The 27,737-nt window shown below is 41.3% G+C and overlaps 1 protein-coding gene across 1 annotated transcript; it reads left to right on the top strand.

Annotated features, from left to right (window-relative positions):
• Positions 1–27,737, top strand: qser1 (glutamine and serine rich 1). Its single transcript, XM_063005117.1, has 13 exons — positions 1–273; positions 5,435–5,538; positions 5,660–5,821; positions 7,846–11,256; positions 11,335–11,609; positions 12,241–12,357; positions 13,000–13,133; positions 14,015–14,238; positions 14,344–14,481; positions 18,870–18,967; positions 20,079–20,225; positions 24,375–24,470; positions 26,085–27,737. Exons 1-13 carry the CDS (start codon positions 179–181, stop codon positions 26,226–26,228), a joined length of 5,145 nt encoding a protein of 1,714 aa, XP_062861187.1. The 5' UTR covers positions 1–178; the 3' UTR covers positions 26,229–27,737.

Raw genomic sequence — 27,737 nt, 5'->3', positions numbered from 1 at the left:
CACTTCAGTAATAAACACACCGATCATTACACACCGCTGGAACCTCTCATGCACACTCGGAACTGCCGCTCCACACCGAGCACTGTCCGCTAACATGTGACCGCTCTCCGCTGGATGTGTGAATGCTCCACAAAGTGCTTCACGGGAAAAGCCTGAGTCCCGAGCCCGCAGCGGGAGGATGGACGGACGCTACCCGGGTCCGGGCTTTGCAGAGCGGCGGGGCTCTGCAGGAGAGACCGCGGACTGGGCTAACAGCAGCAGCGCTACGGTCAGGTAGGACAGGGGCATGAGGAGGCAGAAACCGAGAGAGATCATCAAGGAAAGTCCGCTGAGCTAAAGGCCTCAGATACAGATCTGACTCCTGATTGTATTTGTGCATTTGTGTGCGATTTTTGTGCAAAAGTGAATCTGCACTTTTTTGTTTCTTACGCAATTACACTTTGAACGCACATTGACAAACGTGCAACAGTACATTGTTGTGTGTGTGTCTAAAATGACATGAAATCGATTGCATAATCGAACTAGATTATTAGTACTTTTATACTTAGTTGCATTAGATCTGACCCGTTAACGTTTAATTTGCGTAAAACACGTTAGTTTGTTGCATTTTGCACCAGTTACCTATTAGCCACAATGTAAATAATCAATGAGCCACGTGTCTGCAACTTTTGCTTTGTTGTTATAAACATCTGGTCTCATGCCAGCACACATGCCATGTTTCTGCAAGCATGCATGTTACATCTCTGTTACATCTCTGTTACATACACACCTCAAACCGAGCAGTGTGTGGTGTGCAGTGCGCACCCATAGTTTATTGGGAGGTTTACATACACACAACATACACACAGGTTTACATACACATAACATACACACAGGTTTACATACACATAACATACACACAGGTTTACATACACATAACATACACACAGGTTTACATACACACAACATACACACAGGTTTACATACACATAACATACACACAGGTTTACATACACATAACATACACACAGGTTTACATACACACAACATACACACAGGTTTACATACACATAACATACACACAGGTTTACATACACATAACATACACACAGGTTTACATACACATAACATACACACAGGTTTACATACACACAACATACACACAGGTTTACATACACATAACATACACACAGGTTTACATACACATAACATACACACAGGTTTACATACACATAACATACACACAGGTTTACATACACATAACATACACACAGGTTTACATACACACAACATACACACAGGTTTACATACACATAACATACACACAGGTTTACATACACATAACATACACACAGGTTTACATACACACAACATACACACAGGTTTACATACACATAACATACACACAGGTTTACATACACATAACATACACACAGGTTTACATACACATAACATACACACAGGTTTACATACACACAACATACACACAGGTTTACATACACATAACATACACACAGGTTTACATACACATAACATACACACAGGTTTACATACACACAACATACACACAGGTTTACATACACATAACATACACACAGGTTTACATACACATAACATACACACAGGTTTACATACACACAGGTTTACATACACACAACATACACACAGGTTTACATACACATAACATACACACAGGTTTACATACACATAACATACACACAGGTTTACATACACACAACATACACACAGGTTTACATACACACAACATACACACAGGTTTACATACACATAACATACACACAGGTTTACATACACATAACATACACACAGGTTTACATACACACAGGTTTACATACACACAACATACACACAGGTTTACATACACACAGGTTTACATACACACAACATACACACAGGTTTACATACACACAACATACACACAGGTTTACATACACACAGGTTTACATACACACAACATACACACAGGTTTACATACACATAACATACACACAGGTTTACATACACATAACATACACACAGGTTTACATACACACAACATACACACAGGTTTACATACACATAACATACACACAGGTTTACATACACATAACATACACACAGGTTTACATACACACAGGTTTACATACACACAACATACACACAGGTTTACATACACAGGTTTACATACACACAACATACACACAGGTTTACATACACACAACATACACACAGGTTTACATACACACAGGTTTACATACACACAACATACACACAGGTTTACATACACACATGTTTACATACACACAACATACACACAGGTTTACATACACACAGGTTTACATACACACAACATACACACAGGTTTACATACACACAGGTTTACATACACACAGGTTTACATACACACAACATACACACATGTTTACATACACACAGGTTTACATACACACAGGTTTACATACACACAACATACACACAGGTTTACATACACACAGGTTTACATACACAGGTTAACATACACACATGTTTACATACACACATGTTTACATACACACAGGTTTACATACACACAACATACACACAGGTTTACATACACACAGGTTTACATACACACAGGTTTACATACACACATGTTTACATACACACAGGTTTACATACACACATGTTTACATACACACAGGTTTACATACACACAGGTTTACATACACACAGGTTTACATACACACAGGTTTACATACACACAGGTTTACATACACACAGGTTTACATACACACAGACAAGGCAGGAAAATCTCAATTTAAGTTATTTTACAAATTAATTCATTTGTGTTGACAGTACTGTTTGTGTCATGCTGTTTGTGTCACGTGTGTTGTGTGTGTGGTGTTGGTTTGAGTGTATTGTGGTAATGTGTGTTGTGCTGGTATGAGTATATTTGTGTATGGTGCTGATATAAGTGTATTGTGGTTGTGTGTGTGGTGTTGGTTTGAGTGTATTGTGGTAGTTTGTGTGATGCTGATGGTAGTTATTGTGGTAGTTTGTGTGATGCTGATATGAGTGTATTGAGGTAGTGTGCATGGTGCTGATATAAGTTTATTGTGGTTGTGTGTGCGATGTTGGTTTGAGTGTGGTGTGGTAGTGTGTGTGGTGCTGATATAAGTTTATTGTGGTAGTGTGTGCGATGTTGGTTTGAGTGTGGTGTGTGGTGCTGATAAGTGTATTGTGGTTGTGTATGCAGTGTTGGTTTGAGTGTAGTGTGGTAGTGTGTGTGTGGTGCTGGTATGAGCAAGTTGTGGTAATGTGTGTATGGTGCTATTATGAGTCTGTTGTGGGTGTGTGTTTGCTGATATACGTGTATTGTGAAAGTGTGTGTGGTACTGGTATGAGTGTGTGTGTGTTGTAGTATGTGTGGTGCTGTTACCACACACTCACTGTCAAGTTGCAAAACCAGGACCCCACGCAGCACTACCAGTAATATCTGCTCAGTGGTCCTGTGGTCCTGCAGTGTCTTTTTTTCAGTGCCAGTGGATGCAAATTGGTCAGCAAAAAAGGTAACTGATGCTTGAGGTGAACACATCCTGATCCAGACTAAACCAGATCAAAGCTTGGTGTTCAAACAGGTTACATATTAGCAGTTTAAGCAGTTAAGACGTATGGTATGATCGAGAGGCACAGTTTATCAACATCTATACTCACGTCAAAGCAGTGCAGTCTTAGACTGGCAGGAAATAAAAGAGTAATGAATAGCTTCTAGCTGTGAGCTTTACCTCGGGCAGATGTTTATATGCTGATTAAACATACAGCGCAGGCAGGCTTTTACTTATGTCGAGATGGAGGACTGTTCAATCGGTGCAAATGAGAAGCTTCTGTCTAAAATGTTAGTCTGAAATTGTTTTGTTGGTTATTTATTTGTGTGTGTATATATAATCAGATCTGCATTTAGTAGCTCGCTCATAATCCCACAATTGACACACCTAGTTGACTAATACAGTGCCCAAAGGTTGGCATACCCCTCAATCCCAACCTCAACCATGTGGCATAGATAAAGTTGGTTCTTTAATGCTGTTCTTTCAAGTCTTTTTCCTCTAGACTTTCAAGCATGCATGTTTCCATTCAGCCAAAAGTACATCATTCCAATTCTTATTAACGCTGTAGATAGTGTCAGTCCAGACATAGTTTTTTCTAATCAATCTCTGTAAACACCCCCCCCCCCCCCCCATTTTCTCTCAAATCTAGTCATATCCAATCACCCTATTGCATTACGCTTCCTCTCTACTCATGTTGATCTCCACCCTGGTTGAGGAGAGCCATGCCCCCTCCGACACGTGTGCAGTAGCCGACTGCATCTTTTCACCCGCACGAGGCATGTTCATGATTCTCAGCACTGCAGTGACACTGACATGGTGGTGGTGTGTTAGTGTGTTTTGTGCTGGTATGAGTGGATCAGTCACAACAGCCCTGCTGGAGTTTTTAAATACCGTGTCCACTCACTATCCACTCTAGTAGACACTCCTATTTAGCTGGTCCACCTTGTAAATGTAAAGTCAGAGACGATCGCTCATCTACTGCTGCTGTTTGAGTTGGTCATCTTCTAGACCTTCATTATTGGTCACAGGACGCTGGCCACGGGGTGCTGTTGGCTGGATATTTTTGGTTGGTGGACTATTCTCAGTCCAGCAGTGACAGTGAGGTGTTTAAAAACTCCATCAGCATTGCTGTGTCTTATCCACTCATACCAGCACAACACACACTAACACACCACCACCATGTCAGTGTCTGACTGCAGTGCTGAGAATGATCCACCACCCAAATAATACCTGCTCTGTGGGGGTCCTGTTTTACCTTTACTTAACTTCATAGTTGGCACTGAAGTAGCCCAGTGTATTATTCTTCTTTAATGTGACAGACTTGGAATTGTGTCAGGTTACTTTATGGTGAAGCAATTTATTGTTTCATCAAACACATCATGGACCACATCAGTCAGTGCTTGGCATTGCATGTGGTGATCTTAGGTTTGTGTGTGGCTTCTCTAACCAACAGCACTCCCATTGAACTCCCATTCAGGGGCATTTGGAACTTGTATAGTGTTGTAGCCAATGACAAGTTATTTAGATAGTATATATTTTGACAGGCAATGGTCCTGGTTTGTGAACCTGCTAAGATTATCACTGAGCCATCGTTGTAGCTAGACATTTACGGCAGCACTTTTTGTCACTCAGGCAGCTGTAGCAGAGCTTGACAAACTGACAAACCCTTATCTATGGACACAGCATGGTTCTGTGCTTGATTTTATGCATCTGTAAGCATTGGGTGTGGCTGAAGTTGTCAGATCCTCTAGGTAAAAGGGGTAGCCACATGCTTTGGTCATGGAGTGTATGTCAAGTCTTTTTCCAACACATTTTATATACTTATTCAATGTACATCTTATTTGAACATTATGCTAATCTTTTGTCTCTAGCACCAGTTATGGTTCTACACAGACAGAGACGGAGCTTCTCCATCGACAGACCTACACTTCCAGTAATACACTTTCTACATACACCACGTCTCGCCACCCAGTAGGTGAGAATATAGATCAGTCTGCTTTAAATAAAACACACCATCTATCCAACCCACTACAAGCTCTCATTTCTCTTAAAATAATTCCTTTATCTTAACTCTGTGTTGTTTCCCTGCATCTCAGGTGTGTCTGGTGTCTTTGATACCAGTCTGCACAACAGCGTAAGCAGCACTACTGAATCTTCAATCATGAATTTCCTTAATTCTGTTGAATCCAGAGGCCTTCAGGCTGGACCTGCAGCCACCACTCTACTTCCACCATTAAGGACCACCCTGTGGCAGAGCGGTAAGAAAAACAGCTTTATCTGACTGCAGATTAATCTGGGTCCAGGACATTTGCATACCCATTTCAGCCAGCTTTCTTTGTTTTGTTTTTTTTCCTTATTTGTTCTTGTTGTTAATACAAGTATGTTTTGTGTAACAGTATTTATATGTGACTTTTTGCATATAGTCGTTTGGCAGATATTCTCATCCAGTCATGAGGTACAAAAAGTGCCAACAGCTGAAGGTGCAACGATGCAAAGTACATAAAGAATCTCTAAGTATTTATAACCAGAAAAACTAGGATGCTAATAATGCTAGTTCATACAAATTTTAAACTGGTGTAATATTTAACTTGATATCAGTACCCCAAAAAAGGTGTTGATCCCTAAAGGCTCCGTAAGCACCAGTGTCCATTAGTCTGAAATAGCATAACTGAATCTGCTCACTGGGTGAAAGGGTTGGCATTCCTGTCTCCCTATGTATCAGAAACAGAACTTGTATGACTTGGTCTTGTCAGAATCTTTGTGAGGTTGTGTATAACAGAGCAGCAGGTGGCCTCGTTTTCAGAATGGCAGCTCATGTTGGTACAAACCAAAATCCAAAAGAGTTGGAATAGTAGGTAAAACAGGCCATATAGATTAGACAGAAAACCATTTTTGACTTTGTAGTGAAAACAGTACAAAGCCAAAACATTTAATATTTCAATCAAAATTATACGCTCCTTATAAATTTGATGTCCAAGGAAGACGAGTGAACCAAGTTATATACACAAGATGCAGAATAGGTCATACAAAAATCACTCATCAATACTTACTAAAAGATGTCAAACGCAGCTCATAATAAAACATATTCTAATCGAATTCCCCAAATACACCAGAGAGAGACAACAGCTACACATAACTGGAACTGCTAAAGAAACCCTCAACCAAGAAAACAAGAACAGTCCTAAACTTCCTGGCAGAAACAAAAATGAAAACAAGAATATAAATAGACAAATAGAAACAAGAAAAAACATAACAGCAATCATGCCAAAAATCAAATGTATAAAGTGGCGTAACCGTTTGAGGAAACCACTGCGGTAGTTGTAGTGGAATTTGGACTTGCCAGACCACTTTGCATCTGTCCATCTCAGATGATATTGAGCCCATTGAAGCCAACATCTTTTCTGGATTATGTTGATATGAGGCTTTTGCTTTACACAGCCATATCTTGCCTTTGCAGCAATGTACAATGTTTACTGGGTTCTTGTTTTTTTTATTATTTTATAGCTTTTTTTATTTATACATTGCAGAAGCATGTCAGTTGTAATGCAGTGCCATCTGAGAGATTGAAATGCTTTCAGTATTGTCCTTTCTGCACCAAGATTTAATAATGTCATGGACTGTATATGTTGAAATCCCTAAATATCTTGTGTACAAACCTAACACATGCACACTTGATTAGGGGAAATACTAAATTTCTTGAATCATCTAAAAATAAAAAATAAAATATAATACAACAATTTTAAATTCAATTAAACCTACCACTTTTATTAATTCACTCTTAAAATGCCATGTACATAGTCATACTGAGCTGGAATGGCAATAAACAAAAAACAAAACAAACAAACAACTTGATTAGGGGAGAAAATGCACCTATCTGCAGGCCCTGCCGTGCCCCCTTAACAAACACATACTGACCGAATGTATGACATACCGCCAAGAAAGAATGAAGTTTCCTTTGCCAGACACCATATGAAATACCTTAGAACTAACAAAGATAACCACTATTCTCAGACTTTTGTCAGTGACAGACTTGAAAAACCTGATCACTGGGCACAATAAGAATCAGATTAGTAGTCTGGAAACAATAATACAGACCCATCACTAGTGCTTTCTGCCATGGAAATGACCCACAAGTTACCATGGCATTTAAAAAAAAAAAAACATCCATCCCTAATTTTTTGCAACCATGCTTTAAGAAACTGTTCTTAAACTGTCAAACATCAAACCTTGCATGTCGTTAATCGTAACAGCCACCTTTCTGTTTCATTTATTATTTACACAGGTACACATTCTTCAACAGAACTTTTTCTTACTGGAGCTCTTCCTTCATCTGCAACCTTCTCCACACTGGCAGGTCTTTCTTCCTTCCAGCACCCCAGCACCTTTCCTACTAGGAGCTTTCCTACCACCTCTGCACTGACTGTTCAACACACTACATTCAGCCCTTCAAATGGCCTGTTGCCTCCTAACGATCCTCTTCTTCAAATTAAACCCTCTCACACCACTGTGCAAACAGCTTTTGCCTTTGAACGCCTGGGTGGAGCTTCATTGGGTGCCAACCTTCCAATCCAGTCATCCACATACCGTTCAGCCCAGGAGTCCGCCCCACACCTCCTGCAGCCACAGTTCAGCCTGCTGCCCTCTTCAATAAACAACTCTCAATCAGCTTCTCAGCCTTATGGAGCTCCTGTTTTTTCGAGCTCCCTTGAACGAGCACTTCAGCGAGAATGTAGTGTTATCAAGCACCACCAGCGGCCTTCCAGCACCCAGCCAGTCCAGCAGCACCAGCTCTCTGGTAGTGCACAACACTCTTTGCTGGGTTACCTGCCTGATGACAATGATATCTCCTATGAGGAGGCCTCTCGACATACACCTGTACCCAACAGTGCCAATGGAGTCACCAATGGCACAGCTAATCAAAAGGCAGCCTTAGTGCCAATACAGACACTTTCCTCCACTGTATCCTCACCAGGGTTTTCCTCCTTGTCTGAATTGGAAGCCAAAGACAAACTTAACAATATGGTAAAGCATATCAGTGAGGGTACAGACTTGCATGATCAGGAAATGTCTTCTCACAAGCAGCAGCCTAGGTATGCCCAGAAACAGAGCTCCGTAATTGCCAGCCATTCTCAGTCGTACACACCTGAACAGCTTTCCAGCTTGGTGTCCATCAGCCCTTCACAGACCTACAATACCTCTCAGAGTCTAAGCAACCTCAGTGAACCACAGTCCTTTTTTTCAAGTCAACCGGAGAAACTACCGCCGATATACAAAACTTTGCCATTGTTTAGTGGCGGGTCAGAAATTATGGCATCTGTTAGCCAGTCTCTTGTGTACTCTTCTGATCAGGAGCAGATCTTGTCATCTGCAGCAAACAAAGAAGACTACGACAAGCAAGTGCAAGGACTTTGCATGGGCAGTCTTCCTCAGAATTATTCCTCCAGTCAGTCTCAGAGTCTGCCAAATATCATGTATTATACCCAGGGTTCCACAGCTGAGAGTCCCTCTCAGAGCTACACACCAAGCCCCCACTTTTCACCCACCCAGCCACAAAGTCTACCATCCGGTAACTCTACCACCCAAGACTTCACCCAAATGCAGCATTTTCCAGTTACCAAGACTGATGGCTTGTTGTTACAGCAACCACAGAAATACTTGTCATCTGTCCAATCACCAGCTTCCTCCACTGCCGCTTATACACAAGCCTTGAAGGACAACCAGTCCTCATTGGAACAGAAGCCAGCCTATAGCAAAAGGAAGCAAGATGAGAATGAATTCCTTACCTCCAAATACAGGCGTGAAGAGCTTCCCATTCAAGAAGTGCAAGCATTACAGCAAGCATCTATAGAAATTTCTACACAGACTTTTACTAATAATTATGTTGGTTCTAATAGCAACGCTGTGTATGTTCTTTCAAAAATGGAAGACAAGCATGTGCAAAGTGTGATTCGGAGCAACTCTCGATCGGAGGATCAGGTAACAAGCGTTGAACAAATATCATCTATCAAGAATGAGAGAACCAGTACTTTGCATGAAAATACCCAGCTGATAAGCAATGCTAATCCTGCTGTAACCTCCAGCCCAAAAGATTCCACATTTATGCAGTCTTCTCACGTGGCCTTGAACACTGACCAGCTAAAAGAACCAGTTTTGCCACTCAAAGATTCCACTGTTCAGCAAGAAAACCAGCAACATGGTAACATGTTTCAGGAACAGACTCAGTTTGTTCGTCTTCCCAATGCCCAGGTTCTCCTGGATCCCTCACAGATGATACTTTTTCAGCAAGCTTTACTTTCTCCAGTGTCAAGCCAATTCAAGCCAGCGGTCCAAATCCAACCAGTGTCGTTCCAGTTTCTGCCAGTGAGTAATGATGTCCTAAATTCTGCAGTGAGTCTGCATGAGAATCAGCAGCTGACCCTCCAAGCTGTGGAGACTGTGAAGCAGCCCCTGGTACTAAAAGACAGTTTTAGTAGTCAATCGCATCCCCATGACTCCAAACAGCCCTTCAGCTTGAGCTCTATCTGCTTCCCAGAGTCTGTGATGATGGCAGATGAGAGGAGCATTCTGTCCAATGTGGATGACATATTAGCTGCAACAGCAGCTGCTTGTGGAGTTACACCACAGGATTTTAAAACATCTGAGGGGCAGCTAGCATCAATATCCAACCCGGCAGACTCCAAGTACCGCTTTCAATTAGCTGAAAACCAACAGGGAACTAATAGTTTTACTTCACAGCACTTGAGTGCCAACACCCAGACTTTGACTCTAAATGGTGGTCAGCTGACAACAGATATTGACAAGGAAGTTGATGGACATCATCTATATACAACAGCAAACTCTCAATCACAAGACGTTTCAAATCAAGAAATGTCCAATACAGACCATCCGGGAAAAAATAAGACATTACAAAAGCGACCTCTTAGTAATGATTCTTCTCTAAATTCTAATGGAAGCAGTGTTAACCCAACCACTCTGAGCCATTCAGACCTGCAGTCTTCTGCTGCACAGGAATTGAACTCCACTGGATTTATGAAAACAGATATGGATAAGAATCAACCCAGCGTAATACAAAATGTTAAAATTGAAGGAAACCTAATAGAATGCCCCTTAGATGTTTTATCTAAGAAGAAAATTGGGTCTAAAGCTAACTCTAGGCGAGCTGGTGAAGACCAAAATGTTCAGCCTAAATCTCAAAAACGAAGTGGCCAGGTGAAGCGACAGAACCCTAAATGCAGTGAGACGAGTTCTTCTTCTGATGGATATCTTGACAGCTACCAACAGCAGGAAAGAATACGTCAAAAAATTAAAGAGGTTGAAGAAAAACAGCCAGAGGTTAAATCAGGGTTCATTGGATCCTTCCTTGATTTCCTTAAATCCGGACCCAAACAGCACTTCTCCTCTCCACCCATACGGTCTCCCAATCGCACCAAAAAACCTTCAATCCCAAAGAAACCTTCCCAGCCATTGCTTGTGCCCTCTCCAGCTGTGCAGCCAGCAACTCCAGTGGTTTCACCAGACATTAATAATGTCAGCTGTGCCAAGAAACTGGACGAGGAGCTTCAGAAAAACTTGGAAACGCTTCCAACATTTTCCTCTGATGAAGAGGAATCAGTTGGAAAAAACAAAGACCTTCAAAAGAGAATCAGTTCTGCACTGTCCTCTTTAGACGAGTCCTCTGAAAAAAAACGACCAGGTGCTTATAGTTTTTTATTTTTTTTACTATTGCTTACATGACCCACACAGCCCTAATGACTAACATTTTTTTCTTTAGACAACAGGAAGTCAGGTGATGGCACAAACCATGTGCCACCATTCAGCACCCAGTCGGTGGACAAAATAATACAGGAGCATTCAAAGTCTGTGCAAAATGTGGTACTTACAGAGGAACTGGTAAAGAACGTACCTCCAAACAAACTTGCTGTACACATGACGACAGTAGCTATTGAAGGCCACATGGACGAGGGCCTCTCGGACAGTGGAGGGGAGGGCATGTACCGAATACGAGATGAGTTCGTGGTCAAAAACGAGGACATTGAAAGCCTGCAGGTATGCAGTTGACTTATAAAATAAATGGACGGGACGATGGCACAGCTAGTGTAGCGACGGGTTTTGTGGACCCAGGTTTCTTCCCACCTTTCAAACACATGCAGAAGGTATACTGGCTGCTCTAAATTGCCCCAGAGTGTGTTTACATTTTAGGCATTAGGCAGCAACGTACAATTGAAACAGGATACTGTACAGCTTGGTGGTTGTGGGGCTTGAACCCTTAACTTTTCTGATTAATAATCCAGTCCTTCAATGAGCCACCACTACCCATATGTGTTGCTCTTGATGTGTTGTGCCCTGTGCCTCTGGGTGTTGCCAGACCCAACACAGCCCTCACCAGGCTAAAGTGATTTGTGAATATCACCAGGTTTTTACCACCACTTATTTTGGTCAGTAATGTCCAATAATGTCTGTATGTAAACGCCTGACCGGCCAATTGCCAATTGGATTCAAACCCAGTATTCCAGTGGTAGTAGGGTATTGTAATATCCTGCAGCTCCACCCGATTGCCCTGATTCGTTAATGAATGAATACATGAAATGAAAAAAGAACATTATACTAAATAATACCAGCATTAATGATCAGTGGGTTTGAACCTCAATGTTTTGTGTTTGTCTTTGGTTGGATGTAGGTCACTTTACAGGCAGGAATGGAGCCACCGGCCATCTGGAAGGTACAAAAAGCTCTACTGCAGAAATTCATACCAGAGCTGAGAGATGGAAAACGGGTGTTTTCAGCAACTAACAGTGTGAGTAAATCAATAGTGACCACAGAGTGCCTTGTTGTAATGCTCAGCATGTCCCAGTAATATACCTTTAGAGTGGTAGGAGAGCACAAAGGGCAGGGGTGGGCAAACTTTTTGGCTCAAGGGCCACACTGTGTTTTGACAGACGGCCGTTAATAACGTGAAACTCATTACCTAAGAAGTACAGATTACCTACCTACCTTATTTAATGCAAAAGTGAAGAATGAATGTTACTGTGTATAGACATCAGACTGCTACAGCAAAGCTTGGTAGTGTTTGGAGTGCGACAAATAGTGGAATCAACTGAAATGCAGGGTATTGCAGGAAAAAGGTGGAATGAATGTGGTATTTAGGACAATTTAGTAAATACTTAACAAGCCGTATTAAACAGCCTAACAGACCATATGTGGCCCGCAGGCCATAGTTTAAAATAGTGTTAAAAAAAAGTGTTGGTGCCACACGTCCAGCAACTGAGGCTCTACTGTGTTTCTAGGATAGACTTTACATCAATAAGTTAACAACTAAGGATATCATGAACACTAAATATTGCCCCTAACCCAGCTTTCCATTCAGGAGGCAGCTGACAAATAGACATTTACGAAGGTTAATACATTACAACCAGATCTTCTGTCCTGTTCTCTGCAGTATCTGGGTTATTTTGGAGATGCTAAGACCATGTATCGAAGAGTATACGTCAAGTTTCTGGACACTGTGAACAAGCGGGAGTATGTTCGAGTGTGCAAGAGGAAACCGAGGAGTAAGCCCATGCATTCCATGAGGTACTGGCTGTTTTTCTTTCCTTTCTGTCTTTTTTTGTCTCATGTTCGTGGCTGAACACACTGTCTTAGAAGAAGCAGGATGAAACAGTGGAGTTTTCTGTAGGTCATGCACTGGAATCCCACACATACACTCACACTCCAGTAACAATGTCCTCATGGAAGTACTTTCCGTTCTCAGTCTGCTGTCAGGTTGGAAATCTGCTTGAGTCATCAGGCTTCCCAAAGAACAATTCGGCAAAAAATGGGTTTTTTTGGTCATCAGGCCAGGAGCAGAGACCCTACCAGAAGCAACTTAGGCAATCGCCTAGGGCAGTGGTCCCCAACCATCGGGCCATGGACCGGTACCGGGTCATTTATTACCGGGCCGCACAGAAACAATAAATAATTAGAGATCGCTACATCAGCAATGAAAATACTACGTGTTATTGTTTGTAATCACCCCTAGGTTGGAGCAGCGTCTCGTTGCAGCGAAAAAAGCTCATTTGTGAGTAGTACAGTTATTCTATTTTAAATCCCCCTTCCCCACCGCTCCGTGAAATTATATCTTGTATGAAACAAAAGGTTGCAAAAAAAGGTTGGAGATCACTGACCTAGGGTGTCAACCCTCCCCGACACCCCCTACCCAGTCCCACTTGTCCAAACAATTCTCATAGTCTTCATAGTTAACAAAAAATAGCATTGGCTATAAACAAACAAATGCAAACCAAAAAATATTAACAGCCAAATATATTTGGACACATTCACAGGGTCTGTTAGTGACCGCTACTGTATTTTTCCAGAAATGCAACATTTAGCAAAGCATTTACCTGCATTCAGGCTTATCATTTTTATGATTGCAGATCAAATGTACAATCAATTTTTTCATGTATGGTTTTGTGCAGGGCCTCACACATGAAAGCTCTGCTGGCACAAAGAGCTACAGCACCATCTGATTTGGAAACACCTTCACTGAAACCCAGCACAAAGCAAAGTCTGTCCAAACCCAGACCAAGGCAGCCCAAAGTCAAGGCCGAACCTCCACCCAAAAAGAGGAAGAAATGGAAGGAGGAGTTTACAGCTTCTCCAGAGTCTACCTCCGCTCCAGAAGCCGTGAGTGAAGATGATGGTGAGTAATTTTACCTGTTTTACCAGGTTTTACTCTTGGACACAGAAGATTTCCACCAGTGTCCAGATGCCTGTACTTAACCAACCGACTATTTTTCTGGTTCAGAGTTTACACCTCCTGTGCCATTTGCCTCCCGCTTTCTCAACACCAGGACCATGAAGGAGAGCTTTAAGAGTTTTGTGGAGCTGCTAATCAGCATTGCTCTGGATGCAGACGTCATGATCAACCTAGAGAATGAGAACGGTGAGAACATGACAGGCACACAACTGTTCTTTACACATAGGCAGCAAATTATTTTATTTTATTTTATTTGACCACCACAGTTTATACATAATGCTGTTAAAAGGTTTGTATCTCATAACATATAAGGTATGTTCTTTAACCCCTAATTTCTAATCTCTTGCATCATATTCTGTAGTGTGGCACTTGGGTGGAACAGCAGTCATTTCCGCTATCCCACCACAGCTGAGATTTGGGATCAGTGGTGCTATCAGTGGGGCAGGCATCTACACATACATGGTTGGCTATGTCTGAGGGGGATGATAATAATAATAATACATTTTATTTATATAGCGCTTTTCAAGATACTCAAAGACGCTTTACATAAGACAAATAATCAAAACAAATACGTACATACACCATACAAATCATAGTACAAAATCAAAATAGTACATCAACATCAAGAATAATTAAGATAAAAACAAAGAGAGCAGCATAAGACAGTTCATTAAAAATTAGCTAAATTATGAGAGAGAACAACAAATATAGAACAATTTCTTAAAATTAGACAGAAACAGGACAGATTTACATGCAATCAGGAAACTGAAAACTTTACAAGTTTTAGGATCTAGGACTTCACATTTCTGTCGTGATCTAAGTATAAAAACTATTAAAAAGAATAGCAAAAATAAAAGCATTTATTTCGTGTTGTTACAAGTTAAATGCCATATTGAATAGATGAGTTTTGAGAAGTGACTTGAATTTGGACAGGTCAGGACAATCTCGTAGGTGTTTGGGGAGAGCATTCCATAAAGATGGAGCAGCTATGGAAAAGGCCCTGTCACCCCAGGTCCGGTGCTTGGTCCTAGAGGGTATGGACAGTAGGTTAGCCTCAGAAGAGCGAAGGCTACGGGAGGGAATGTGCTGATGGAGCAGGTCGGTGAGGTAGGATGGGGCCTGATTATGGAGAGCTTTGTGAGTGAATAGAAGAATTTTGAATTGAATGCGTTGAGCAACGGGAAGCCAATGAAGTTTTTGTAGAACAGGTGTAATATGATCACGGGAGCGAGTATGAGTAAGGAGGCGAGCAGCTGAATTCTGGATATACTGAAGTTTTTTTAGGATTTTGTTAGATGTACCATAAAGGATGCTATTGCAATAATCAATTCTGGATGTAATAAAAGCATGAATCAAGGTTTCGGCGGCAGAAAAGGAGAGTGATGGACGTAGACGTGCTATGTTTTTTAGATGAAAGAAAGCAGTTTTGGTGATGTGATTTACATGGAGGTCAAAAGAGAGGTTGCTATCAAAAATTACACCAAGATTTCGGATGTTAGAAGACGGAGACAAAGTGTCATTATCAATGGTAATTTGAAAATTTTTTGTGGTTTTTGCCAGGGTTGTAGGGCCTACGATGATCATATCTGATTTTTCACAGTTTAATTTGAGGAAATTAGCTTTCATCCACAATTTCATTTCAGTGATGCAATTTGTCAGAGTGGAGTGAAGTTCAGTATTAATGGATTTGGAGGAGATGTAAAGCTGAATATCATCAGCATAGCAGTGGAAATGTAAACCATGCCGACGTATGATGTCACCAAGGGGGAGCATATAAAGAATAAACAAAAGGGGACCTAACACTGAGCCTTGGGGAACGCCTTGGGACAGTGGAGCAATGGCAGAACTACAATTGTTGATATTAACAAACTGTTGTCTGTTTACGAGATATGACCTTAACCACAAAAGGGCAGTACCAGTGATGTTGACAGAGGATTCAAGGCGGGACAGAAGAATGGAGTGATTAATGGTGTCAAAAGCTGCAGTAAGATCAAGGAGGACGAGAATATTAATTTGTCCAGAGTCTGAGGAAAGAAGAAGGTCATTTGTGACTTTGAGGAGGGCTGACTCAGTGCTGTGCTGGGGGCGGAAACCAGACTGAAATGATTCAAATAGATTATTGGAATTTAGGTGATCTTTGAGCTGTGAGGCAACAACACGTTCCAGTATTTTCGACAGAAATGGAAGATTGGAAATGGGCCGAAAGTTACTCATAATGTTAGAGTCAAGTCCAGGTTTTTTAAGTATGGGAGTAACAGCAGCCAATTTGAGTGATTGAGGGACTGAGCCAGAACTAAGAGAGGAATTGATTATCTCTGTGATAAGTGATGAGATAACTGGAAAACAACCCTTAACAAGTTTTGATGGAGCAGGATCCAAAACACAAGTGGAGCTTCGCATCCCTGTTAAGATCTCAGATAGGTCCAAATGAGACACAGGTGAGAACTGAGACAGAGGCTGGGTAATAAATTGAGATGAGATAGGCGGAGAAACAGAGATGACAGGGGAAACTGTCAGAAAATTGTGGATATTCTCAACTTTTGTTTGAAAAAATGAGAGGTAAGAGTTACACTTGTCAACTGTAAAGGAATTGGTAGTATTGTCAACTGGTTTGAGAAGTTTATTTATTGTGGAAAAGAGAGTCTTAGGATTTGTTGATCCAGCATGTATGAGTTCGGAATAGTAAGTGGATCGGGCTGCCGTAAGAGCGTCTTTGTAATGTTGAAGATAATCAGAATAAATCTGATAATGTACTGTTAGACCGGTTTTCTTATAAAGTCTTTCAAGCTGGCGTTTACGGGATTTCATTTGGTGAAGCTCAATTGTGTACCATGGTGCAGAATGACTAAATGAAACAAATTTGGTTCTCAAAGGAGCCAGCTCATCAAGACATGAGGCGAGTATGTCATTATAGTAATTGACAAGGTCAGATGAATTACTAGACAGTACAGGACAGACAGACATCTTTTTAACAAGAGAATCTGAGAAAGCAGAGGGAGAGATATATTGAAGATTCCTGAAGGATATTTTACGTTTAGCTCTAGTGATGGGCCTAGTGACCTCAATGTCCATGATGATTGTCAAATGATCAGAGACAGTAAGGTCATGGCTGGACGGCTGATGAACTAGGACACCAGTAGAGCAGACAAGGTCAAGAGTATGACCTTTTTTATGAGTTGGAAAATGTATATGTTGTGTGAAATTAAAACACTGTAACAATTCCAAAAATTCCCTGGCAAATTTACAGTTGTTGTCATCAATATGGATGTTAAAATCACCCATAAGCAGTACAGAGGATGAGAGGGCACTAAGCTGGGTTAAAAAATCTGAAAAATCAGAGAGAAAGGAAGCGTTTGGCTTTGGCGGACGATAAACTACAGCAGTGACCAGAGGAGTAGGCCCTGACAACTTGAAAGCCAGGTGTTCAAAAGAAAGAGCAGCAGGAAAAGACAAAGTGGTTATTTTAATATCATCCCTATAGACTGCAGCAACACCACCACCTCGCCCTTCCATACGAGGTTCATCAATATACGAGTATCCCATTGGCGTGGTCTGATTTAACGTAAAATAATCCAAGGGTTTATGCCAAGTTTCAGTGAGACAGAAAAAGTCTAGTTCACTGTCAGATATAAATTCACTAAGTACAGTACTTTTTGTGTTGAGTGAACGAACATTAAGCAATGCCATTTTCAAGTGGTATTGTTGTGTAGTTGGCTGTGAGGAACGAGGAAGAGAACGGAGATTTGCTAAGTCCACTCCGCGTTTCCCATCCCACTCCGTGGACAGCGTTGTCATGGAGACTACACCGCTACTGGTGTGCAAGGCAGCAGCGCTCTGATGACGTGTTTGCGGAGCGACAGTGCGCACGGCTGACCAGAAGGATGGAATAGCGTTACCGTTTCGAAGATAAACAAGCTTTCTCCGGGAGCCCCTGTGAATATAACGAGGCCGGCGAAGGAGTCCAAGCTGTTTGATGACTGAAATACACGATGGAGTAGTGCAGTTGTTGAACTTCCTCAGCTGGTCAACGGAATAGTTCAACATCGTGCCGATCCCAGGAAAACTCATCCACCGTTCACCACCGGCCGCAGACGCGATGTACAGTAGAAAGAACAAAAAGTATCAAAAGCACAAATAAAAGTATCAAAAGTAACATAAAAGAAATAGATCCACAAGGTGTGTAAAAAGATGAAAACGAAAAACGATAAAAATACAATAAAATACGGTAAAATACGGTAACGGTAGCGGCAGCCAAATGCGCCAGCGTCCACCATCACCATGGCAACTCTAGCTAGTGATGATGGCCAAAGCCCTGCAATTGGTGCTCCGTCCAGGGTGTTCCTGCCATGCTCCCAGTGTTTCCCAGTAAAACCAGACTCACCGTGTCCCTGTCCAGAAAAAGCAGTTAATAAAAATGAAATGATTGGTTGTTCTTTAATGTAATTGTAATTTATAAAATGTTTTGAATCATTAGTGAAAAAAGAGAACCAGGTCCAACACTGGTTGCAGTCTGTTTTAATCTTGCCTTGTTAGTGTGCTGCTATCTGACCGTGGATGTTCTATTGTGCTTTTAGATGAACTTCTGCTGCCTCATATGAAGAAGGTGGATGGAATGATCACAGATAACAGGAGAAGGCTGCTGCCCAAACTACGTGTGGGTCAGGTGTTCAAAGTAAGCCAACATTACAATAACCAGTCCTATACAGCCCACTTTTACATGTACACACTCAATAAAGTTGCTCTCACTTCACCTCTAATGCTTTTATTTCTTATACTGTAGTAAAATCACTGAGATTCTGTAACTTTCTTTTCATTTTCATCAGTTATACAGCAAATAAACCTTTTACAAATTCGAGTTCTTTTTATGTTTATTGTGGGTTTTCTAAAAATCTGCTGAGTCAAATAATGTACCTACTATATAAATATACATAAACATGTTTTAGTTATAATAATTAACTACTGCCCCAATATTCAGGTTAAATGGCTGCTGGGATCCAGGGTTTAAATCCCCAGCAGTGCTGTCAGACAGTTTGGCATCTGCATACAAACTTAATTGGCTGTCTAAAGATGGGGAGATGGGATGGATTGGTGTCCTGGCCGGGGTGTGTTACTGCATTGTGCCCAGTGATTCCAGGTAAACCGAACCCACTATGAAAAGTGAGCTCAAAAGTGGTGAGGATGAAAAACAAGAGCTTATAAGAGCTCAGGAAAACACCACACACAGGACACCAATCCATTACGTAGCCTTGGCCACCTTCAACCCTTCAGACATAGCCAATCATGTCTTTAATAAACGCCCGACCGGCCAATAGCACCGCTAGGGATCCTAACCCTGAATCCCAGTGGTAGTGGACAAGTGTGATTTTCCACATCACCACCTGAGCGCCCTCACTCAAAATCAAATCTTAAGCTTAATTATTAGATATTACTAACAATGTTCCAACTGTTCATGGCAGCAAATTATATCACCATTTAATATCAGATCAGTTCTGCTCTGAGTTTTTTATGCCAAGGGCTGCATGAAGCTGAGGAACTGCAAAGAAAAGATAAAGGTCACGTCATGAAATAGAGTTCTCCCTGATTTTTTTAATGCATGTTTAAATGTGTTGGAGAATTATTGTTGGTATTAAGCCCTGCTCAATGACATAAATGTATATAAAATGCGAGTGCCCCTGACCATATTGACCAGGTGGTATTTGGGTGCTGGATCATTCGAGTGTATCAGGTGTTGCAGTGGTTATTTGCTCATCTGACCTGAAACTTCTTACTCTGATCTGCTCTAGAACGCTTTAGACAGCTTGCCTGAATTGTCAGTGGTGACTGAAGTACAGACTGATGGAGAGATGTCCACTTTTAAAGTCCATCTTAGTGGGAATACCTACAACAGGAAGACCATGAGGCCTGATAAATCCCTTGTTAAAGTCCCGACGGTGAGTTTCAGCTTTTATTAGAGTCTTATGTCAGATAATATTCAGGTGGTGCGTCATGGTGGCACAGCAGGGAAAGTGGGTGCCATAAGTTTATTCTTGCTGTCACTGTTCACCCCATAAACATTTGTCCATTGTCCTGGTACTCTGTTTTCCTCATATCTGTTGAGAGCATGCACTAGTTGGACTGGCTGAAATGGCATTGGTGTGAGTGAAGGGACGACTGAATGTATATGTATAGGTTGGGTGTTTCCAGCTGCTATTGAACCCACCACAATTCTGACTTGAAAAAAGTGGTTGTTGGAAACAAATACATGATGAATATTCAGATACATAATATGGCTGAAAGTATGTGAACATCTGCTCATAAGCATGTCGGACATCCTCTTTGTGTTTATATAGCGTCCAGTCTTTTGGGAATTGTAATCGACATTTCAATCTGTCATAAAGGTGTCCATGTCTTTATTGACCTCGCTTAGTACACGGGCACAGTCCGGCTGGAACAGGACAGAGCCTTTCCCAAATGTTGCCACAAAGTTAAAAGACTTCGTATTTCTGTGGAAAAATGCTTTGCTTGTAGTACAGGCTTTAAACCACTAGGTGGTAAACATCACAAATATTTAGCTTGGTCTAAAAAGTATTGAAAGTTACTCTATATGTACAGGGTGGGCCATTTATATGGATACACCTACATAAAATGGGAATGGTGGGTGATATTAACTTTTTGTTTGTGGCACATTAGTATATGGGAGGGGGGAAACTTTTCAAGATGGGTGGTGACCATGGTGGCCATTTTGAAGTCGGCCATTTTGGATCCAACTTTAGTTTTTTCGATGGGAAGAGGGTCATGTGACACATCAAACTTATTGAGAATTTGATTTGCTTGGTTTTAACGTAACTTTATTCTTTCATGAGTTATTTACAAGTTTCTGACCACTTATAAAATGTGTTCAAAGTGCTGCCCATTGTGTTGGATTGTCAATGCAACCCTCTTCTCCCACTCTTCACACACTGATAGCAACACCGCAGAAGAAATGCTAGCACAGGCTTCCAGTATCCGTAGTTTCAGGTGCTGCACATCTCGTATCTTCACAGCATAGACAATTGCCTTCAGATGACCCCAAAGATAAAAGTCTAAGGGGGTCAGATCGGGAGACCTTGGGGGCCATTCAACTGGCTCACGACGACCAATCCACTTTCCAGGAAACTGTTCATCTAGGAATGCTCGGACCTGACACCCATAATGTGGTGGTGCACCATCTTGCTGGAAAAACTCAGGGAACGTGCCAGCTTCAGTGCATAAAGAGGGAAACACATCATCATGTAGCAATTTCAAATATCCAGTGGCCTTGAGGTTTCCATTGATTAAGAATGGCCCCACTATCTTTGTACCCCATATACCACACCATACCATCAATTTTTGTGTTCCAACAGTCTTGGAGGGATCTATCCAATGTGGGTTAGTGTCAGACCAATAGCGGTGGTTTTGTTTGTTAACTTCACCATTCACATAAAAGTTTGCCTCATCACTGAACAAAATGTTCTGTGTAAACTGAGGGTCCTGTTCCAATTTATGTTTTGCTCATTCTGCAAATTCAGTGCGCCGATCTGGGTCATCCTCGTTGAGATGCTGCAGCAGCTGGAGTTTGTAAGGGTGCCATTTGTGAGTAGCTAATATCCGCCGAAGGGATGTTCGACTGATGCCACTCTCCAGTGACATGCGGCGAGTGCTGCGCTGTGGGCTCTTGCTGAATGAAGCTAGGACAGCCACTGATGTTTCTTCATTAGTGACAGTTTTCATGCGTCCACATTTTGGCAAATCCAACACTGAACCAGTTTCACGAAACTTGGCAAGCAGTTTGCTAACTGTAGCATGGGAGATGGGTGGTCTCGTAGGGTGTCTTGCATTGAAATCTGCTGCAATGACCCGGGTACTGCGTTCACCAGACATCAACACAATTTCTATCCACTCCTCACGTGTTAACCTCTGCGACATGTCAATGGCTGTAAACAAAGAGAAGCTTGTAAATAACTCATGAAAGAATAAAGTTACGTTAAAACCAAGCACACCATTGTTTTTCTTGTGAAATTCTCAATAAGTTTGATTTCTTCCCATTGAAAAAACTAAAGTTGGATCCAAAATGGCCGACTTCAAAATGGCCGCCATGGTCACCACCCATCTTGAAAAGTTTCCCCCCCTCCCATATACTAATGTGCCACAAACAGGAAGATAATATCACCAACCATTCCCATTTTATTTAGGTGTATCCATATAAATGGCCCACCCTGTATATGGACACCTAACCATGAGCTTGTTTGACATCCGATTTCAAAAACAAATACTATTTAAACAGAGTGACCTCTATGTGGTCTTTTCAGCTCTATCAACAGCTACTCTTATGAGAAGGCTTACAAGACTTTAAAGTACAGTGTATCACAAAAGTGAGTACACCCCTCACATTTCTGCAGATATTTAAGTATATCTTTTCATGGGACAACACTGACAAAATGACACTTTGACACAATGAAAAGTAGTCTGTGTGCAGCTTATATAACAGTGTAAATTTACTCTTCCCTCAAAATAACTCAATATACAGCCATTAATGTCTAAACCACCGGCAACAAAAGTGAGTACACCCCTAAGAGACTACACCCCTAAATGTCCAAATTGAGCACTGCTTGTCATTTTCCCTCCAAAATGTCATGTGATTTGTTAGTGTTACTAGGTCTCAGGTGTGCATAGGGAGCAGGTGTGTTCAATTTAGTAGTACAGCTCTCACACTCTCTCATACTGGTCACTGAAAGTTCCAACATGGCACCTCATGGCAAAGAACTCTCTGAGGATCTTAAAAGACGAATTGTTGCGCTACATGAAGATGGCCAAGGCTACAAGAAGATTGCCAACACCCTGAAACTGAGCTGCAGCACAGTGGCCAAGATTATCCAGCGTTTTAAAAGAGCAGGGTCCACTCAGAACAGACCTCGCGTTGGTCGTCCAAAGAAGCTGAGTGCACGTGCTCAGCGTCACATCCAACTGCTGTCTTTGAAAGATAGGTGCAGGAGTGCTGTCAGCATTGCTGCAGAGATTGAAAAGGTGGGGGGTCAGCCTGTCAGTGCTCAGACCATACGCCGCACACTACATCAAATTGGTCTGCATGGCTGTCACCCCAGAAGGAAGCCTCTTCTGAAGTCTCTACACAAGAAAGCCTGCAAACAGTTTGCTGAAGACATGTCAACAAAGGACATGGATTACTGGAACCATGTCCTATGGTCTGATGAGACCAAGATTAATTTGTTTGGTTCAGATGGTCTCAAGCATGTGTGGCGGCAATCAGGTGAGGAGTACAAAGATAAGTGCGTCATGCCTACAGTCAAGCATGGTGGTGGGAATGCCATGGTCTGGGGCTGCATGAGTGCAGCAGGTGTTGGGGAGTTACATTTCATTGAGGGACACATGAACTCCAATATGTACTGTGAAATACTGAAGCAGAGCATGATCCCCTCCCTCCGGAAACTGGGTCGCAGGGCAGTGTTCCAGCATGATAATGACCCCAAACACACCTCTAAGACGACCACTGCTTTACTGAAGAGGCTGAGGGTAAAGGTGATGGACTGGCCAAGCATGTCTCCAGACCTAAACCCAAAAGAACATCTTTGGGGCATCCTCAAGCGGAAGGTGGAGGAGCGCAAAGTCTCGAATATCCGCCAGCTCCGTGATGTCGTCATGGAGGAGTGGAAAAGCATTCCAGTGGCAACCTGTGAAGCTCTGGTAAACTCCATGCCCAGGAAAGTTAAGGCAGTTCTGGGAAATAATGGTGGCCACACAAAATATTGACACTTCAGGAACTTTCACTAAGGGGTGTACTCACTTTTGTTGCCGGTGGTTTAGACATTAATGGCTGTATATTGAGTTATTTTGAGGGAAGAATAAATTTACACTGTTATATAAGCTGCACACAGACTACTTTTCATTGTGTCAAAGTGTCATTTTGTCAGTGTTGTCCCATGAAAAGATATACTTAAATATCTGCAGAAATGTGAGGGGTGTACTCACTTTTGTGATACACTGTATGTCTGTGGGTACTTGTGCCCATTCAGTCAAAACATCATTTGTATGGCTCAGCACTGGTGTTGGTCTCTTTCTCTCTACAGGAGTACATGGTGGAGCAGCAGAAGACTCACTGGTTTTCTCTTTATCATTCACTGCAGCACTACAAGTATCACACATATCTGACCTGTATGGAGGAGGTAAGATACTAGATGTTTCGTTTAGTCCTGAGTCCATTTTAGTCCAAATGCTGTTTGATTTGTCATTTTTGTTTCATCACCAAAACACTCCTGCAGCCAAAAGCAATGCTGAAATTGTGTTCCTTTATATACCTTAAAGTTTTATTTACGTCTTTGATAAACATAGAATTAATGGACAAAAGTATGTTGACACCTGGTCATGATCTTCCTGGGACATACCATTCCAAAACTATAGTCATTAATACAGAGTTGTCATCCTTTGCTGCTGTTACAGCCTCCACTCTTTTTGAAAGGCTTTTCAATATAGCTGAAATTAATAAATAAGATGTGTGTCCACATACTTTTGGCAGTATCGAAACAAACAGTGCACAGTATGTTTAGATCTCAGGCAGATACAGTGGGGCCAAAAAGTATTTAGTCAGCCACTGATTGTGCAAGTTCTCCTACTTAGAAAGATGAGAGAGGTCTGTAATTTTCATCATAGGTACACTTCAACTATGAGAGACAAAATGAGAAAAGAAAATACAGGAAATCACATTGTAGGATTTTTAAAGAATTTATTTGTAAATTATGGTGGAAAATAAGTATTTGGTCAATAACAAAAGTTCAACTCAATACTTTGTAACATAACCTTTGTTGGCAATGACAGAGGTGAAACGTTTCCTGTAAGTCTTCACCAGGTTTGCACACACTGTAGCTGGTATTTTGGCCCATTCCTCCATGCAGATCTCCTCTAGAGCAGTGATGTTTTGGGGCTGTCGCTGGGCAACACGGACTCCACACATTTTCTATGGGGTTGAGGTCTGGAGACTGGCTAGGCCACTCCAGGACCTTGAAATGCTTTTTACGGAGCCACTCCTTCGTTGCCCGAGCGGTGTGTTTGGGAACATTGTCATGCTGAAAGACCCAGCCACGTTCCATCTTCAATGCTCTCACTGATGGAAGGAGGTTTTGGCTTAAAATCTCACGATACATGGCCCCATTCATTCTTCCCTTAACACGGATCAGTCGTCCTGTCCCCTTTGCAGAAAAACAGCCCCAAAGTATGATGTTTCCACCCCCATGCTTCACAGTAGGTATGGTGTTCTTGGGTTTTTCTTCTTCCTCCAAACACGACGAGTTGAGTTTTTACCAAAAAGTTCCATTTTGGTTTCATCTGACCACATGATATTCTCCCAATCCTCTTCTGGATCATCCATATGCTCTCTGGCAAACATCAGACGGGCCTGGACATGTACTGGCTTAAGCAGAGGGACACGCCTGGCACTGCAGGATTTGAGTCCCTCTCGGCATAGTGTGTTACTAATGGTAGCCTTTGTTACTTTGGTCCCAGCTCTCTTTGTTACTTTGGTCTCATTACTTTGGACCAAATACTTATTTTCCACCATAATTTATGAATAAATTCTTTAAAAATCCTACAATGTGATTTCCTGGATTTTTTTTTCTCATTTTGTCTCTCATAGTTGAAGTGTACCTATGATGAAAATTACAGACCTCTCTCATCTTTCTAAGTAGGATAACCTGCACAATCAGTGGCTGACTAAATACTTTTTGACCCCACTGTATAGTGCATGTTAATATTGACTGTGTGGCCGATTGGTGTGTGTTTCTCAGATTGCCCTGTTGCGTTCTCGAGGACGTGTGGATTTTGGTCAGGAGGAGACGGTGCAGAAGTGTCTGGGAAACGGTGCATGGGTGGAGGGTCTGTTTGACCGATTTGGAGAACTTCTCACACAGGTGCAGCAGGCCTGCCTCTAAAGGAAGCTCAACACTAGAAGCACCAGACCTTTTACAGCACGAAGAGAATGGATGTGGAGAACAACGAGAAGATGGTGAAACAACAAAAGATCACATCACAAAAAGTTTTAGAACCACAAAAAGAGAAAGAACCGTTAGAAATCAACTGGATAAAACAAGAACTTTTAAAAAGGAACAAAAAGAGCCACAGTAAGACAAACATTCCTTTTAAAAAGGATGAATCTCACAAGATGAAATAACAGAATAGACAGAACCACAAGTTGACAGACCGCTAAAGCATCTAAAGTTGGAGAACTGATGATGGAAGATGGAACATATCAATATGCTATAAGAATGTGGTTAATCATATAAGGATGGAGAAACACCAGGAATTACAAAACACTTAGAACCACAAGGAGATGGAGAACCAGTACATGAAAGAGAACCACCACCTGTCGATAAAGAACTGTAACATGTAAAATAACATAGATATAATGTAGACCCACAAACATTAAGGAAATAACAACAAGAAAATAGAAAACCATGAAACTGTGTAGACATTAGAATGTGAAGAATTAGCATTTAATTAAAGAATAAACTAGGTAGAAAAATGGTTAGAAGAAAGAACCATTGAAAACTGGGACACACAGAAGGTGGAGAAAGACAAGAAGAAAAAATGACAAATCACAAGATGATGGCAAACCCTCAAAAGATGGACTAACATGACTAACATGGTCAGGAACCAAGGAAAGATACTGATGTAAAATCAAAACAAGATTTAAAACAATGAAAACCGTGGCATGATCACTAATCATCTCAGAAGATTCTTCTAACTGATTGTAGACAGTGTCAGACCTGGAGCTGGAGGTCTGTTCTTAGAGCCAGAGAAATAATGAATTTTTAATATCATGTTTTTATAGATCACATTTCAAGCTTTTTTAATTGGTCAACTAGACGAACATGTTTTGTTTTTAATTTTTTGTAGCTAGCAGGTTCTCGTTCTCTGTGAGCTCTACAGTGTTTTGTGTAAATTTGAAACACTAATTTGAAGAGAACAGCTGTTGTATTTGGGAGCAGATTGGTGCTGATTGTACAGAAATATAAATACATAGATTTATATGTAAAAGCTTTCTATATGATCGTGTACAGTTTGTAAAGAGCTTTTTTGTCGAGGATTGATCTTCATACAGAACTGTTTATCTTTATTATAACAGAGGTGATAGAGACAAAATCAGTGCAATTCAGATTCTGCTTTTTATTAGGTAATAAACAGCATTGGAACTATTTTCTCACAGGAAAAAAATAAAGCTTTTGTACTCTTAAAAATCTCACTTCTATTTTTCCACAAAAGGAAATATTGACACTTTTTGTGTCAGCTTTGTGGTACGTTGTACAAAAGAAATGTCTGATGTGTTAATAAGTCACTTTTTCAGTGTGACGCTGTTCACTATGCTTTCACTTTCTAAGTGTTACGACCTGCAACTGTTTTCTAATACATGAAAATAAATTTCCTACTTTTGAAACCTCAAA

Source organism: Trichomycterus rosablanca, chromosome 11 (genome assembly GCF_030014385.1).
Source record: "Trichomycterus rosablanca isolate fTriRos1 chromosome 11, fTriRos1.hap1, whole genome shotgun sequence".
In the NCBI taxonomy this organism is placed as follows: Eukaryota; Metazoa; Chordata; class Actinopteri; order Siluriformes; family Trichomycteridae; genus Trichomycterus; species Trichomycterus rosablanca.
The sequence above is the reverse complement of the archived record's forward strand: the minus strand, read 5'-3'. Positions and strand labels throughout refer to the sequence as shown.

Coding starts and splice junctions, on each gene's coding strand:
- qser1 (XM_063005117.1), top strand. CDS start 179: ATGGACGGACGCTACCCGGGTCCGGGCTTTGCAGAGCGGCGGGGCTCT. Junction 11,610..12,240: donor AGGACATTGAAAGCCTGCAG/GTATGCAGTTGA, acceptor GGTTGGATGTAG/GTCACTTTACAGGCAGGAAT. Junction 20,226..24,374: donor CCCTTGTTAAAGTCCCGACG/GTGAGTTTCAGC, acceptor TTCTCTCTACAG/GAGTACATGGTGGAGCAGCA.